The sequence below is a fragment of the Macaca nemestrina genome, chromosome X (genome assembly GCF_043159975.1).
Source record: "Macaca nemestrina isolate mMacNem1 chromosome X, mMacNem.hap1, whole genome shotgun sequence".
Lineage (NCBI taxonomy): Eukaryota > Metazoa > Chordata > Mammalia > Primates > Cercopithecidae > Macaca > Macaca nemestrina.
The window spans coordinates 148,300,230-148,314,816 of NC_092145.1; the positions used below are offsets into that span (position 1 = coordinate 148,300,230).

The window sequence follows — 14,587 nt, forward strand, 5'->3', positions numbered from 1 at the left end:
CTACTCTTGACTCAGATTGATTTGAGTGTTCACTGGCATCAAGAGTAGTGTGATCTCTCATCATCCTTGCAATTGAAGGGGCTCTTCACCAGAAACTGGCCATTGATAACAAGGCTTTATTCAAGCTTTGAGAGGAGCTACAGAATAAGGGCTTGGCAGGAACTGCAGTTTCCCACCTTTTGGTGGACCACAATATGGCACTTCTGTCACCAGCCCTCCTGTCTCAGTTGCTCTCCTTTTTTTCTTTTTCTTTTTCTTTTTCTTTTCTTTTTTTTTTTTTTTGAGATGGAGTTTTACTCTTGTTGCCCAGGCTGGAGTGCAATGGCACATTCTTGGTTCACTGCAACCTCTGCCTTCCAGGTTCAAGCAATTCTCCTGCCTCAGCCTCCCAAGTAGTTGGGATTATAGGCATGCGCCACCATGCCTGGCTAATTTTGTATTTTTGGTAGAGACAGGGTTTCTCCATGTTGATCAGGCTGGTCTCGAACCCCTGACCTCAGGTGATCCGCCCACCTTGGCCTCCCAAAGTGCTGAGATTACAGGTGTGAGACACCGTGCCCGGCCCTGCTCTCCTTTTATGCTGGAGTACAGACAATACTGAAAAGACACCTGCCACCAAGGTGATTCCATGCCCTCTTAAGTTCAGCCAATTTACTTGGCAGCAACACCCATACCCCCACGTGGCATTTGGCACAGGCCAGAATTTCTGCCTGTGCCCCAGCCTTAGGCAATACCATCAAAATTGCTCTCTGCAAGGGTTGGCTCAATCTAGAAAGAAGAGGTCCAGAGGCCACTCAAAAAAATCAAGGGTGGCAGGCAGCCCCAAGCTAGTATTTCAATTACAGGCTGTGATGGAAACCTGGTCCTCCAGGTGTTTCTCCTTTGCACAGGTTGGCCATCCCTGTGATACCGAATGGACTTTGTGACCCACCTCCTGTACATCCCTAGGGGCTATATACAGCACAGGAGAAGAAAGAGGCGACCCAGTGCACTAGCTAACCTGCTGTCCACAGCTTGGCCTGAATATGCATGTCCCAACTCTGTTGTAGTCAAGTGGCCCAAGGAACTTCAGATAATTACAATCCCTCCAGATACTTTGGCTTGCTGGACAAATAAGGAGAGAAACTCAGGGATTTGTCCTAGAGTGAAGGCCAGATTAAGTGAGCCAGCAAAGTTTCAAGAAGAAATGCACAGGGAAAATGAAACAGCCTCTGATACAGGAGAAGTTTGCCTAGCACAGCTCTTTGTGCCATATGCCAAATTAGATCTGGAATGATAGAGTCATTTCAGAGCTTTCCTGTTAAAATCCCTTCCATCAACTCTGCAAACTTACCTTCCAGCTGGGAGCAGTGATTATTAACTCAGCAGATAGGTGCTTTGTCAGATTCAAAAGAAAACAAATCTGCTCCAATGAAGAGAATAAACAGCCCCTAATGTTCAGCCCTTGAAGCTTTTGTATTGACAGGGCATAATTAACTTTCATTTCATGTAATGATACTATTATATTGACTTTGTTCCCCCCATTCCAGAATTATAATATACTTTCCTCCCCTTGACTGGATGCTTGGGATCTAGGAACTCATTGAACCAAATGACATTTGCTCTTGCCATGAGGCAAGTATTTGATTTTTATGCAGAACCCATCATGTGTACTCAAAAGCAACATATTTTATTTAAGAATTGTTCATCAAAAACACACACACAAAATGAGGCAAACTGCCTGTCTTCTAACATATTGCTAGTTCTTAACTCTTTGGATACTTATTAACCTCACAGAATAACAGAGTAACCTATCACCAAGAGATTTATCTTATTTCCTTCATGGGCACAACTGTTAATTTCCACAGAGACCTGCAGCATTTTATTAGCAGAGACAAAAGATAACAACTTGTGTAATCTCGCAGATCAATTTGTCCTTTGTTGGGTGTGTATTAAAATGTAGTCTTGATAAAGTAGGAAATTGGTGTCTGCTTCAAATATAAAAATATCACAGGAGATGATGGGCACAACCACAATATCCACATCCCAACTTTACACCTTAACTCTTCTTGACATTTAAAAAAATTTTTAGAGAAGAAAAAGTTTAAGGGAATTCACCACAGAATAACAGATAAAGGGACTCCACAGAATAACAGTAAAAGTCTCATGAAATCTTGTAGTAAAAATCAAGAAATAAAATATCCAAAGAATAGCCCTAGAACTACCAAATAATATTTGAAGATAACCTATTAGACTGGGTAAATACTTTGAGGCTCACACAAAAGAACGAGGTAAGCCTTTTCTGTTTCTAATTTCCATGATGACAGAATCCTATCATGTTGACTTGACTGTCTTCTGCTGTGGTTGATAAGAAAGGGCACACAAATTATTTGTATTTATTCAGATTATTATTTTCTGGAGACAGATAAGCCAAAAATACCTTTCACATTGACCATGGAATAGATTGACGGATGAGAATGACTAAACTACTCCCAAGTTGAGCCAAGCCCATACTGGAGAACAAAGTGGAAGTTTCCACATCTCATTACTAATTTCCACTCTTCAGGATTCAGAGTTGAATTATTCTGCATTAAGGAGATAGTACTCAGTTTAATTGCCCACCATGGGAATTGCTGGTAGAATAATAGAATAGCATGTCTTGTCCAATCCTCATGCAGGGCTACTTTTTGTGCACACAGAATGAAGGTGGCCAGGAAGCCAGCAGGCCAACAACAACAAAAAGCCTCTCAAATTTAGAACTTGAAAAATCAGGCCATGTGCTTCGGAACTGACCCTCCAGTCTCCTCTCCAACCCTCATCTCTATCCTCAGACTCTAACTTGGCTCATCATAATAATCTATTTTGCCAGCTAGTATTGTAATATTCATTTTGCTCGTGTTTTAATTTTTTCCTGTAATTTACAAAACCAAAGTTCCAGATTTATTGAATCATGGTACTTTTGCATTAACTCTCCCTACCTTCACAATCAAACAAGCATATTTTCACCCAATTTAACTAAAAAATGGTGTTCCTCATTCTCTGACTTTTAAACATGTAAAGTATTTTAAAAATACCTTATCTTGTATTGTCCAAACCAGAACACTTTGAGAGCAAAAGGAGGTGCTGTCTGTAATTACTTCAGAATGACACCCATAAACCAGGACTCTCCTGGGTGAATGTGATTGTATAAGTCACTCATCTATAGTCTATATCTGTATCTAATCATCTATACCCGTATCCATATCTATAGCTCTATCATCTATATCTATAGTCTATATCATCTGTATATCTATACCCATCTATATCTGTATTAATACATCAATATCTATATTCTATATCTATGTATATCCACATCTATGTCTGTATCTGTATCTATGATTGGCTCTATAATATATCTACATCCCTTTCCATCTATACCTACCTCTAAAGTTATTATTAATTGATGCTGTTATTATAACAATCACCTTAGAGTATCTCACTTTCTCTGTTTCTCTTCATCTCTCCATCTTTCATCCATTTCTCATTGGGACACTCTTTCTCATGACTCTTTCCTTTTCCTTGTAGTTTCTTTCTATCTGTCTTCCTCCCTTCCCCTGCTCTGCTGTCTCTTAACTGGTAATAATAAGGAACTGAGAAATTTTAAATTTGCATCTATCATATTTCTTAAACAATGTTTTCTGTTCCTTAAAACTGCATTTCATATTTCTCCAAGAATATCAACAAAAGTTTTTCTTTCTCACAGGCTGAGTCTCAGTTTTACCATCCAGAAAAATGGAGTTAATCATTTCTGTGTTGAAGTCAAACAAATGAGATCATGTGTTGACAAGTGCTTTACAGCAGCAACCATAGCTGTTCATTAGAATTACCTGGGGAGCTCCTGAAACTCACTATTCCCAGGCTCGACCCTAGACCCAGGCATCAGGATTTTTTACTGATCCTCAGTCTATTCCAATGTGTGGCCAAGGTTGAGAACCATTAGTTTGTAGCCTATACGGTATTATAAAACATATATTAGCATGTGTGTATTGCATCCTTCATTTAACCTCGTGAATCAGTAACTCTATAGAAAACAGGTTACCCAGCCCTACCCTAAAAAATTGGGTATGGAAGAGGGAAGATGAAACTTGAGCACATTTTGAACTCTCCTGGGCCATGTCCTGAAAGACTCATTATGTTAAAATTATCTCATTATTTAGTTGTTAGACTCTAACTTTGAACACATAAAAGCCAACTTCCTCCCATAGCTTTGTCTGTCACTCGGAATACTTGTACTTCCATCAAAAACAATTGTTTGATGTGGGTTATTGTTTACATACTAAGATGAGATAAAAAAAAAATCTAAATTTCTCTTTCAAAAATATGCAAGAGAGTGAAAAATTAAATGCAAAGGTGCTAATTACTAACCATAGATTAATTTTCAAATTGTCCCTTTAACTTCTAAAACTAATGAGTACAGAAATATTCCACACTGCAAACCTGGGCTCCCGAGAACTCTGATAATTAGAGTACTTCTTTGTAATAAACATTACCCAGTAAGTTAAAAAAAAAAAAAAAGGAAAGAAAAATAATGATTGTCATTATTTATAAAACTCATTAGTGATAAAGAACAAACACTTTCAGAAGAAATACTGTTCTTGACATCTTAAAACTTTCTCTGAGAGGACTGTAGAAACTTACTTTTCAAGTAAAATGAAATCGCATGGATTTGGAAAAATGACACTGGTGACTTTGGTTTTAAAACTTGCCATTTAGTAATCAGTGCAGGTTTCTCTATTAAGCTGCTGATTTGCTCTTATGTTTTAACAGTGGGCATTAGGCCAGTGTAAATGTTACACTGACACCCAGTCTGGCTCTTAAAAATGTCAGTGATGGTAATGGTAATGCATGAAGGCAGAGCTAGCTAACGTTCCCAGAACCTCTAACCAGTTGGCCTCAGTTTGGGTTTCCACCTATTGATCGAATGACCTGGAATGTATGGGAACCCAAATCCAACCAGAGGAAAATAAACATCTGTTTTAATCAGAGAAGTCTGATGCATACCTTCATAAACCCATAAATCCATGTCTTTTAAAAACTATATTTCTTCAGCCACAAATTTTTATTGTTTTGAGTCAAAGCATCTAGGTCACCTTAACTAAGCCAATTGCACACAGTCATAGCCCTGTTACAAAATAGATGGTACAATATAATATTAAAAATTACCATCTTCCTAGCAGCCTAAGGGACTTGGACAAATGGTATGAAATTATGAATTCAAAATCTGGGGTTTGAGCCAAACTATTGGCCTTTCTTCTAATCTTTGAGGTTTCTGGGAGGCTCTGCTCCCACTGCCATTTCTATGATAATATCTCTGTGAGCTCATCCTTAGGAAAGCCTTGGAGAGCCAGGGGGCCACTTTCCAGTCATGTTCAAGGGCATCCTGGATCTTCCTGGGATGGACCCAGGAGTCAAGTACCTCAGAAACAAACTGTGCTCTGAAGGGATGGGAGTCCTGTCCCCTGTGCAGCAATTCTAGGGAAGGAGAGAGATTTGGGCTTCAGAGACTGAGAAACTGTCCACAACATTCACATGTGTTGTCCCTGTTGCTATTTTTCAATAATCCTCACTTGTATGTGGTGGTGGTGGTGGTGGGCAGGGGTTGGTACAAAAGACCAAATCCCCTAGAAACAACCTTGGCAGATAGTTTTTATAAAAATGACCCCTCACCTCACGGTGATCCTGTGTTTGACTAATCAGTCCATAATCAACTTGGCTGGAACAAAGGACATAGCATGTGGTTGTGAAATAATTTTTTTCTGGCCTCCAATCTCTGCTCTATTATTATCAGGCTAGAACCAACCATGCTTCCTGATTTCAAATCTGTTTCATGAATGTCTTATAATTAAGGATATTTTGCTCAGGTTGGAGAAAAAGGACAGTATGGACCCTTGCCATTTTGAGAAATATAAATGCTCTTTTCACACACACACACACAAAACCAAAAAACAAAAAACAAGACCACTCTGCAGCCACTCCAAAAATCAGTTTGGTGGTTCCTCAAAAAGTTAAACACAGACTTTAATTTTGACCTGGCAATTCCATATGTTCCAGCAACTCCACGCCTAGGTATGTGTGCCCAGAAGAAGTGAAAGCAGAGACTCAAATAGATGCTTGTACACAAATGTTCATAAAAATACCAGTAACAATAGGCAAAAGGTGGAAACAACCCAAATGCCCATTAACAGATGAATGAATGAACAAAATGTCCACACAAGGGAACATTAAAAAGGAAAAATAAAAAAGGACAGAATTCTGACATGCCTGAAAATGTTATGCTAAGTGAACGAAGACAAAAAGATATATAATTTCACTTATATGAGGTCCCTAGAGCAGATAAACTTATAGAGACAGAAAGTAGAATAGATGTCACCGTGGGGTAAGTGGAGGGAGGAACTGGCAGTTATTGTTTAATGGGTACAAAGTTTCTTTTGGGTATCATGAAAAAGTTCTGGAAATGGATAGTAGTGAATGGTTGCACAACATTGTGGATGTAGTTAATGCCACTGAATTGTACACCTAAAAATGGTTAAAATGGTAAATTTCATGTTATCTTTCTATACCACAATTAACAAAAAACCAGAGCACCACAAAAATCCAAATCTTAAGCCAATGTTAGTGTGAGAAATTTACGATAAAACAGATAATGTATATTATCCTTTTAGCTGATTTTTAAAAAATTACAGATGAGAAAGTAACATTCCTGTCTTGACCACTCCTAAAAAGCCTTGTAAATGAAATTCTTGCATGTCCGACTTTGGTTGTTAGTCTCAGACAATGAATACAACTTGGCCTAATATTGAACGGTGGTAACTTTTGTTCTGAGTCAGGCTTACCATGCTACACAGTGAATTGTCACTCGAAGATGGTGCCTGTCCAAGAATGAAGCAACCCAACATCACAATATATAGAAATACAAGTGTATAGAAATAAATATAGAAATATATAGAAATATAAGCAGTTGGTTTAGGAGATCCAGCTGCTTTAGTCATGGCCTCCAAATGCCTATGAGTGCCTAATTTAAGTATATTCATTCTCATAAAGATAAAGAAGTCCATTGGCCAAGGATCCTATTGTTCATGCCATCTGTTGAACCTACTTGATGAAGTAGTCTCGCCCATCTCGGTTTGCCGTCATCTCCCATCCATAGGGGGGCACCTGGTTCAAGCCCCAGGGTCCTGAGGGAGGTGGCCAGCCTGAAGACTTCGTCCTGTGGCTGGAAAAGAAGAAAAAAGCATCATTACACCTGACTCCTGAACATTCCTTCTGAGACAAACTCTGAAAGGAGAATGTGACTTGCTCCTCTTAAATTGGGCAAACCCCCAATTTAAGTTGCAACAAAAATCGACAAATTATCTTTTACAATTTCTAGTTTACAACTTAAATTCAATTCAGGAGCAAAATGAAAGGGTAGGTTCTGGAGAATTTTCTAGGTGCCTGCCTTTCCAACATCAAGAAGAAAGAGGAAGTAACTCCACGTGACAAGCAATAGCAATGGGTAGCCTTGTAGTCACAGTCTAACCAGAGGCCTGAGCCCAGTTTCTGAAGCATTACTGAATCCTGGCTAAGCCTCCTCAGTCCAGGACCTGCAGAAATTCCTCCTTGCCCTCATGAATGCCCAAGACTTCCTCAGACCTTAACCATACTTTGGAAGGAAGTAAACGATGCCATTTTAGGATGGCTCAACATCCCTCATCACTTGGTCCTTTCACTCCAGATGAAGTTACTCACTGCATAGCCTGTAAAAGCCTTTGGGTGGTTCCAAATCCCAGGCTGGCACCACCGAAGCTGGTGGCAGGGAGCAGTGATGATGCTTTCAGGAACTCACAGTCTCAGCTACCCGTGAGCCCTTTGCAAAGAGGAAACAGCGCCCCCTGCGGTCAGATGACCACAGAGCAGGCACCCTTCCCCCAGCCTGGTGCCCGCTCAGGCTAGTGAGTGTGGCAGGGGCTAACACAGCTGGGAACTCTCACACTAGGTGCACCCTAAACAACCTCATGTGGTGGCTCTCCCGCAGCAAACATCCAAAGCAGGGGTCTCGGCCTTTCAGACTTTCAATTCCCCAGGATACTGGGCAACTCATCCCTCTCCAGCCCAGCCCAGCCCTTCCAGCACCTCTCAAGTGAAACAAGCCTATTTCCTGCATGTTTTCCGCAGATGAACTATTTTGTATAATTTTAACCATCTCCATTACTTTTCCTTAACTTCCTTTCCGTTTTCCTACAGCCTTTATAAAGGATGTAGGAACAGTTTGTTTTTGTTGGAAAAAGTGTTCACAAATTTAATACTGGTCTGGTAAATGTAGAATGCCACCATAGGATTATTTGTGGCCCATTGACTACTAAAAGACATGGGAAGCATTTTGTTCCTCTTCTTTGTGCAAAAGTCAGCAGTGGCAATTTCCTCTGGTGGTTTTTGTTTTTGTTTTTTTGTTTTTTAAATATGCTGCTTCCCTGCAGTGAGAGAACACATGAATTTGCTACCCTGAGGTACTATTAAAAAAACACACACACACACACACAAAAACCCCAAGAAAACCCCACCAATTTCTCTACACTAGTAGAGAAAGCATTTGGAATGCTTTGTAAGGTGGTATCAAGAAAACAAGTTCTTGCAGGTATGAACACAGTCTATTCTATTATTAAAAACGTTTCCAAAAGCAATAGTACAGTTAGAGATGGCACAAAGAATATCCTTGTGAGTGAAAAGAGGCCTATGTAGAGAATGCAACAATTTATTCTGGCTTACTCAATTATGTACGGTATCAGAAAGTTTATCTTCCCCAGAGGAGGCTTATTAAAAACAAACTGTCTTTCCTTTCCTTTCCTTTCCCTTTTCCTTTTCCTTTTCTTTCCATTCTTCTTCCCCTCCATGAAATCTTAATCACTAAAGGAAAGACACAGGCTTCCTAATATAATTTACATGTAAAATACAGCATTATAATAATGAGTTGGAGGAAGCCTGAATTTTATTATAAACTACGTTGTCCTGTACAGTATGTTCAGGAAGCAGCTAACAACCATTTAGCAAGATATTTTCAAATAAAGCCTCTTGTCATAAAATACCAAATGAAGTGCCAATACTGGAAAACTCTACAAATGCGAATCAAGTGACTCTAGCTCAAGGAGCATCCCCTGATACAAAACAAATAATTGAATAATTAAGATCAAATATGGCTACATGTCTGTTAATGTGTTGACAAAAAAATACATGGATCTGAAAGGCCTTAGTATGATTTAGCAAATTAAAAGTGCAAGTGGAAGGAAAAAAACACCCTTTGTAAGTATTTATCCATAAAAACCTTGAGAAAAGTTAACGACACAGGTCGTAATTGCAGAGGGATTTGGCTCTGGCTCCTATGCAGTGTGATGACTACAAGTCCAGCCCTGACAACAGCCAGTATGAGGATTTCAGGCAGTCATAATCCAGGGTTTTATGTACTTCCCAAATTGAGCTGAAAAGAAGCACCTGGCAGCACTTGTTAAATATACAGATTACCAGGTCCCAGAAATGATGATTATGAATCAGCAGGTCTGGAATAGAACAAGAAATCCATGAATAGGCGTAAATGCATTGAAACAAGTAATTCAGATGATTCTTGTCTTCAGGTAAGGTTGCCAGATTTAGCAAAAAAGCAAAGTCAAAAATACCCACTTAAATTGAATTTCAAATAAACAATGAATAATCTTTAGTATAAATGTTAGTATAATTTTATTGAAATATATAGGATATACTTATACCAAAAAGTAATGTTATTATTTATTGAAAATTTACATTGAAGGAGGCATTCTGTATTTTTTAACTGGCAAGCTTGGGTTTGGGAAATACTAGTGTTTGCTACCCCAAGCTTAGGCTGAGATCTGGTAGCATGGGTACTACCTCATTGTTTGTTAGAAATGCAGAATCTGCATTTTCTTGAGATCCCCATGTAATTTACAAACCTTGGAAAGTTTGTGAGGCATCACCCAAATCAGTGGTTTCCAATGTGATGCCTTACTGCACATTGGAATCCCCCGTGGAGGAACTTGTAAACTACAGATGCTTGGAACCAAAGCCAACCCAAGCCATTGAAGTTGGAATATCTGGGGATAGGGCCTAGGCATTGGTATTTTATACTACCCAGGTCAGCCAAAGTGGCGACCCACTGCTCCAAGTAACTCTTCTTCTTCTTCTTCTTCTTTTTTTTTTTTTTTTAATTAGCTGATAAGGTAGGAGAGAAAGGGTGTGGTGATCAAGAGGAGATATGCTGGAGCAGAGAGTTTGAGAAGTATAGTCCCAGGACCAGCAATCGCGGCTTCACCTGGGAATTTGAGATGTAAATTTTGGGGCACCACCCAAGACCTACTGAATCCAAAACTCTGGGGTGATGGGGGTGACCCAGCAATCTGTGTTTAACAAGCTTCCACACAATGCTGATGCCCACTCAAGTTTGAGAAACACTGGGTTAGAACCAGACTCTTCAATCCAGGCTCTGCCGTTTATTTTCCACGACCTTGAACAAGTTACTTCATCTCTCTAACCCCCTCAATTCCAGTTACTCCTTGGTAAAATGATGACAATAGGACCCATTGGGAGAATATTAAGTAGGTTTTGTAAAGCACTCAGTATGTGCTATAAAGTGTTTGCTAAATAACTATAATATAGGACTTTGGGTGGTTGTGCAAGTATAAATGGCTTTAATCCATCCTCAGAACAGAAAAACAGTGAAAGGCTCAGTCATCTATTCTTCTCCATTCTGGCAAGAGCAGGGCAAGAAGGGGCTTAACCAAGCAGTCACACCTTCCCAGAATATCAGAAGGTGATGAGTTCAGACATTCTCAAGGCAGAAGGAAACATCAAAGTTTTTTTTTCTTTGTTTTTTGTTTTTGTTTTGTTTTGTTTTGTTTTTATCAGAAATCCCAGCTGTGTGATCCTGGGTGCACAGTGTCCATTTCCACCGGTCTCAGGCAAGGCCTTGGGAGTTCTTGCAATTCTGATGTCCTGTGACTTCTATTTGAGAGCATGGCTGTGTGAACCACTTTCAAACACTTAGCTCAGCCTTAAAAATAGCGACCTACATTGGCAGGGCTATTTAAGTCACTTCAGAAACTCCCAGCGACTGACTGAACTGGTTTGCAACTTTATGCTTTACCCATCTATTGTTTGCAACAGATTGAAACCTTCCTGGACAAAAAATATATTCATACTTGATAGGAAATGAGAGCAACTATGAATGGTACAGACAAAGTTGTGGAACTATTTGTATTGCAACCATTAGTGGAAGCAACCCATGGTTTCCTCCTGTGTGCATGCCTCTAAGTCCTGGACAAAATCTTGATGGCCAGCTCACCCTAGGAGAAGTCAGGCTTTCAGGAGACACCTGAAGGCCTCTTTGGTATTTGAGTTTCCTTAGAAACATGGCAGTGTCCGATAAAGGGATGCCACAGGGGAAAAGGAATGTGAGGTCAGGTTCCAAGGTCCTGAGCCAGATTCAAATTCTGCCACTTACTGGATTTGTGACCCTGTGCAATTTACTCTAAACTCTCTGTACCTTATTTTCATCACCTGTAAAGTAGGATTATTTTAACTCACTGTTTTTCATTCGGGGTGATTTTGCCCCCAAGGGATATTTAGCAATATCTGGAGATTTTGGGTGGTCACAACTGAGGGGAAGAGGAGACGAGGTATATTGCTAAACATCCTGCAATACACAGGACAGCCCCTCAAAAGATAGAACTATCTGGCCAAAACGGCAATAGAGCCAAGATGAAAAACCCTGCTTAGCTCATAGGACTGTTATAAGAAGATAATGTAATTAATGCACAATTCTTAGCATAGTACCTTGTATATAGTAGGTTTTCAATGTACTTTAGTTGAATAAAACATAAAACCAAGCATTCTCAAGGTTTCTGCTTACAGTCTAATAGTGATAAATACAACATATCTTTATATCAGAGGGAAAGAGTTCAAATCCCAGGTTTGCCACTTAATGGGCTGGCTTTTCTGGGTTTTAGTTTTATGTGTAAAATGGAAACAATAACAACTAGCTCACAGCAATGTTATGCAGATAAATGAGATACATAAAGCCCTAAAGTACAATGCTTGACCCATTTATAATAGTCTCATCAAATGGTACATTGTGTTGTAAGCAGTAATGGTCATAGTAATAAGAGTAGCATGGAGCATTTCTAAGGATACACCTGCTTAGGATACTCACAGGCCTGCCTCAGCATGCAACAGGTGCCTGCATTATTATTTCCCTTTCAAAGATGAAGAAACTGAGACACAGAAAGAGTGTATAACTAGCCTAATAGGGACAGCAATCTACTTTAAAGAGAGGCTGCATCCTTCAGCAGGCACTGTGTCTTACATCAATGGTATTAGGCATGGAAATGGGGGAGGAGACTAGAGCCCACCCCAACCTTACCCTAGGCCAAACTCCTGCTAGGGTTACACAACCTGTTAGAAGAATACCCAGGACTGAGACCTGAGACTTCCTGCTCCAAACTCTATGTTACTTACAACATGCTACAAATAAGTGTGATAACAACTTATCAGCTTTCTTATGTATCTGGTCATATTTTGGACAGGTAACCAGGATTAAGCTGCATCTTTTGAGACTTGGTGTTGAGGAATGCATTATCTTCATTTCAGATATGGGAAAACCAAAGCTAAAGCTCTATGCATTTGGTCATCCATCAGTGACATTGCATGATAGTATACAGGTCTAACAAAATAAAACGTGATCCAGAATTTTATCATTCTTATCTCTTTGGACTCACAAAGATTATTTTCAGACTAACCCAAGGTTGTATAGCATTCTCGTTTAGCTTGCTGTAAATGGTGGTTGGATTATAGAACCCCAAACCGTACAGATACCTCAAGGTATCCTAAGATAGTATTTTACATTTGCAAGCAGATGGTATTCAAGGTATGTTTCGGGTTTACATGCAATGTGGGTTAAGGTAAGGAAGTGGAGAGGTGTGAGGAAAATCAATGATAATAGATGGTTCTAGATTAATTTAACAAGCTCCAAGTTTTGAAGACAGCCATGTTTCTTTTGTGCCCAGCTTGATATGTCCCATTGGGGTTAGTAGAGGGTCCCTGGCATGACTCTCAGGGAGAAACTGTCCTGTACAGTTTCTTGCCCCCATGAATCAGTAAGGAACTGGCTAACCAGGTCTTTTCTTTCCATTTATTTGTGCTGTAGACACACAGATATGTCCTGAATTAGGCTGCTTTCTCTTCTCCCTCAGAACATAACTTTCTCCATTAAATCAAGCTTCAGTACAGTAGTCAAAGTATTTTGATCTCATACAACAGGTAACAGCTTTTCATTCTACTGTTCCTTATTAGCAGGTTTTGGCACAGGTACATGTGAGGAAAGCTACATTAATAGTCTGAAAATAACTTCAAAGCCCCATAGATAGAAGTAAAAATCATCCCACCAACTATTTTTAAGATGTCACTTTTGTTATGACAAGGAGGACAGGAAAATATAGTAAAGGGGGAAAAGCAGGCAGTTAAAAACTACTTTAAATATTAATGCCAAGCCTCATGAAAGCAGATACTCAAAATATATTCATTACAAAATCATTTTAATCAAGAAGAAATGTATTATTAATCAAGAGTTTCACTATGGTAAAAGACATTTGACTGTGTATTTTAACAACAAAATTTAAATGCTTTTCTGACTATTTTCATCTGATTCATTACATGATTTACCAACCCACACAATAAAATTAATTATGTAGTTATACATCTATGAGTTTCAGCACAAGCCTCTCACAGCTTGCTGAGTTAGTTATGTTTCCTAATTAGGTATCAGGGAGAATTACTAGGATAATTAAATCTGGGTTAACTGGTCTTTTTCCAAAAGTTTCTACATACAAAGTTCAGCCTCACTTTGTGAACAATCCAGTGACAGAATCCAGATGTCTTCAAGGTCTGAGGCCATGTATCTATAGAGTCACCAAACATCACATGCTGGGGTTGCCATTAAAGTTAGATGCAGCCCTGCCTCCAATTGGACATTTGAATTTTGTACTGTGCATTTGCATCTCTTAGTTCACTGAATTCTCCAACTCTGTAAATGTGGAAGGACAGTTATAAGGACAATATAATAGCATGATATTGTTGAGGAGATAGCATGTAGAATGGCTAAGATTCATTGCTCAGAGAGGCACTACAGAGCTAAATGTGGGAACCGTCGACAGGTCAAGTCTTGAGCTCCTTCTGCTAGAATGCTGTTGTATCTGTTCAGGAGTTTGTAGCTGTTATTATACTTTCCAAGCATATGATGCCAGGTGGTAGGCTGGGCACTCCCCCTTGAGGGGATGGACAATGTCCTTACCTTTCTCTCAGTATTACTCAGACTAGTGCCAGGCACATGATAGGTGTTCAAATGGGAATTGAATTAATAAATGAATCCAAGCTACATGATGATACTGGCACAGCATGTTAGGATTAAAATTGTAGTTCTCTGCCTTTGAGTGGGCAAGAGTTCATGTGTGTTGAAATGCCATTTGTTTAATAACTGCTGTCAGATAGGTACTATTCTGGGCACTTTCACAGATTCTTTCTTTTTAATCCT

The 14,587-nt window shown here is 39.4% G+C and overlaps 1 protein-coding gene across 14 annotated transcripts in view; it reads right to left on the reverse strand.

Annotated features, from left to right (window-relative positions):
* LOC105478121 (FERM and PDZ domain containing 4) overlaps positions 1 to 14,587 on the reverse strand; it is a 924,449-nt gene that overhangs the window by 206,989 nt on the left and 702,873 nt on the right. For 13 of the 14 annotated variants that reach the window (XM_011735128.3, XM_011735133.3, XM_071089202.1 and 10 more), the window contains one exon: positions 7,115 to 7,231. The exons of the other annotated variant lie outside the window; for it this stretch is intronic. In XM_011735128.3, the coding sequence (XP_011733430.2) occupies positions 7,115 to 7,231 (117 nt within the window). The remainder of the gene's footprint in view (positions 1 to 7,114; positions 7,232 to 14,587) is intronic. 14 annotated transcript variants of the gene reach the window in all.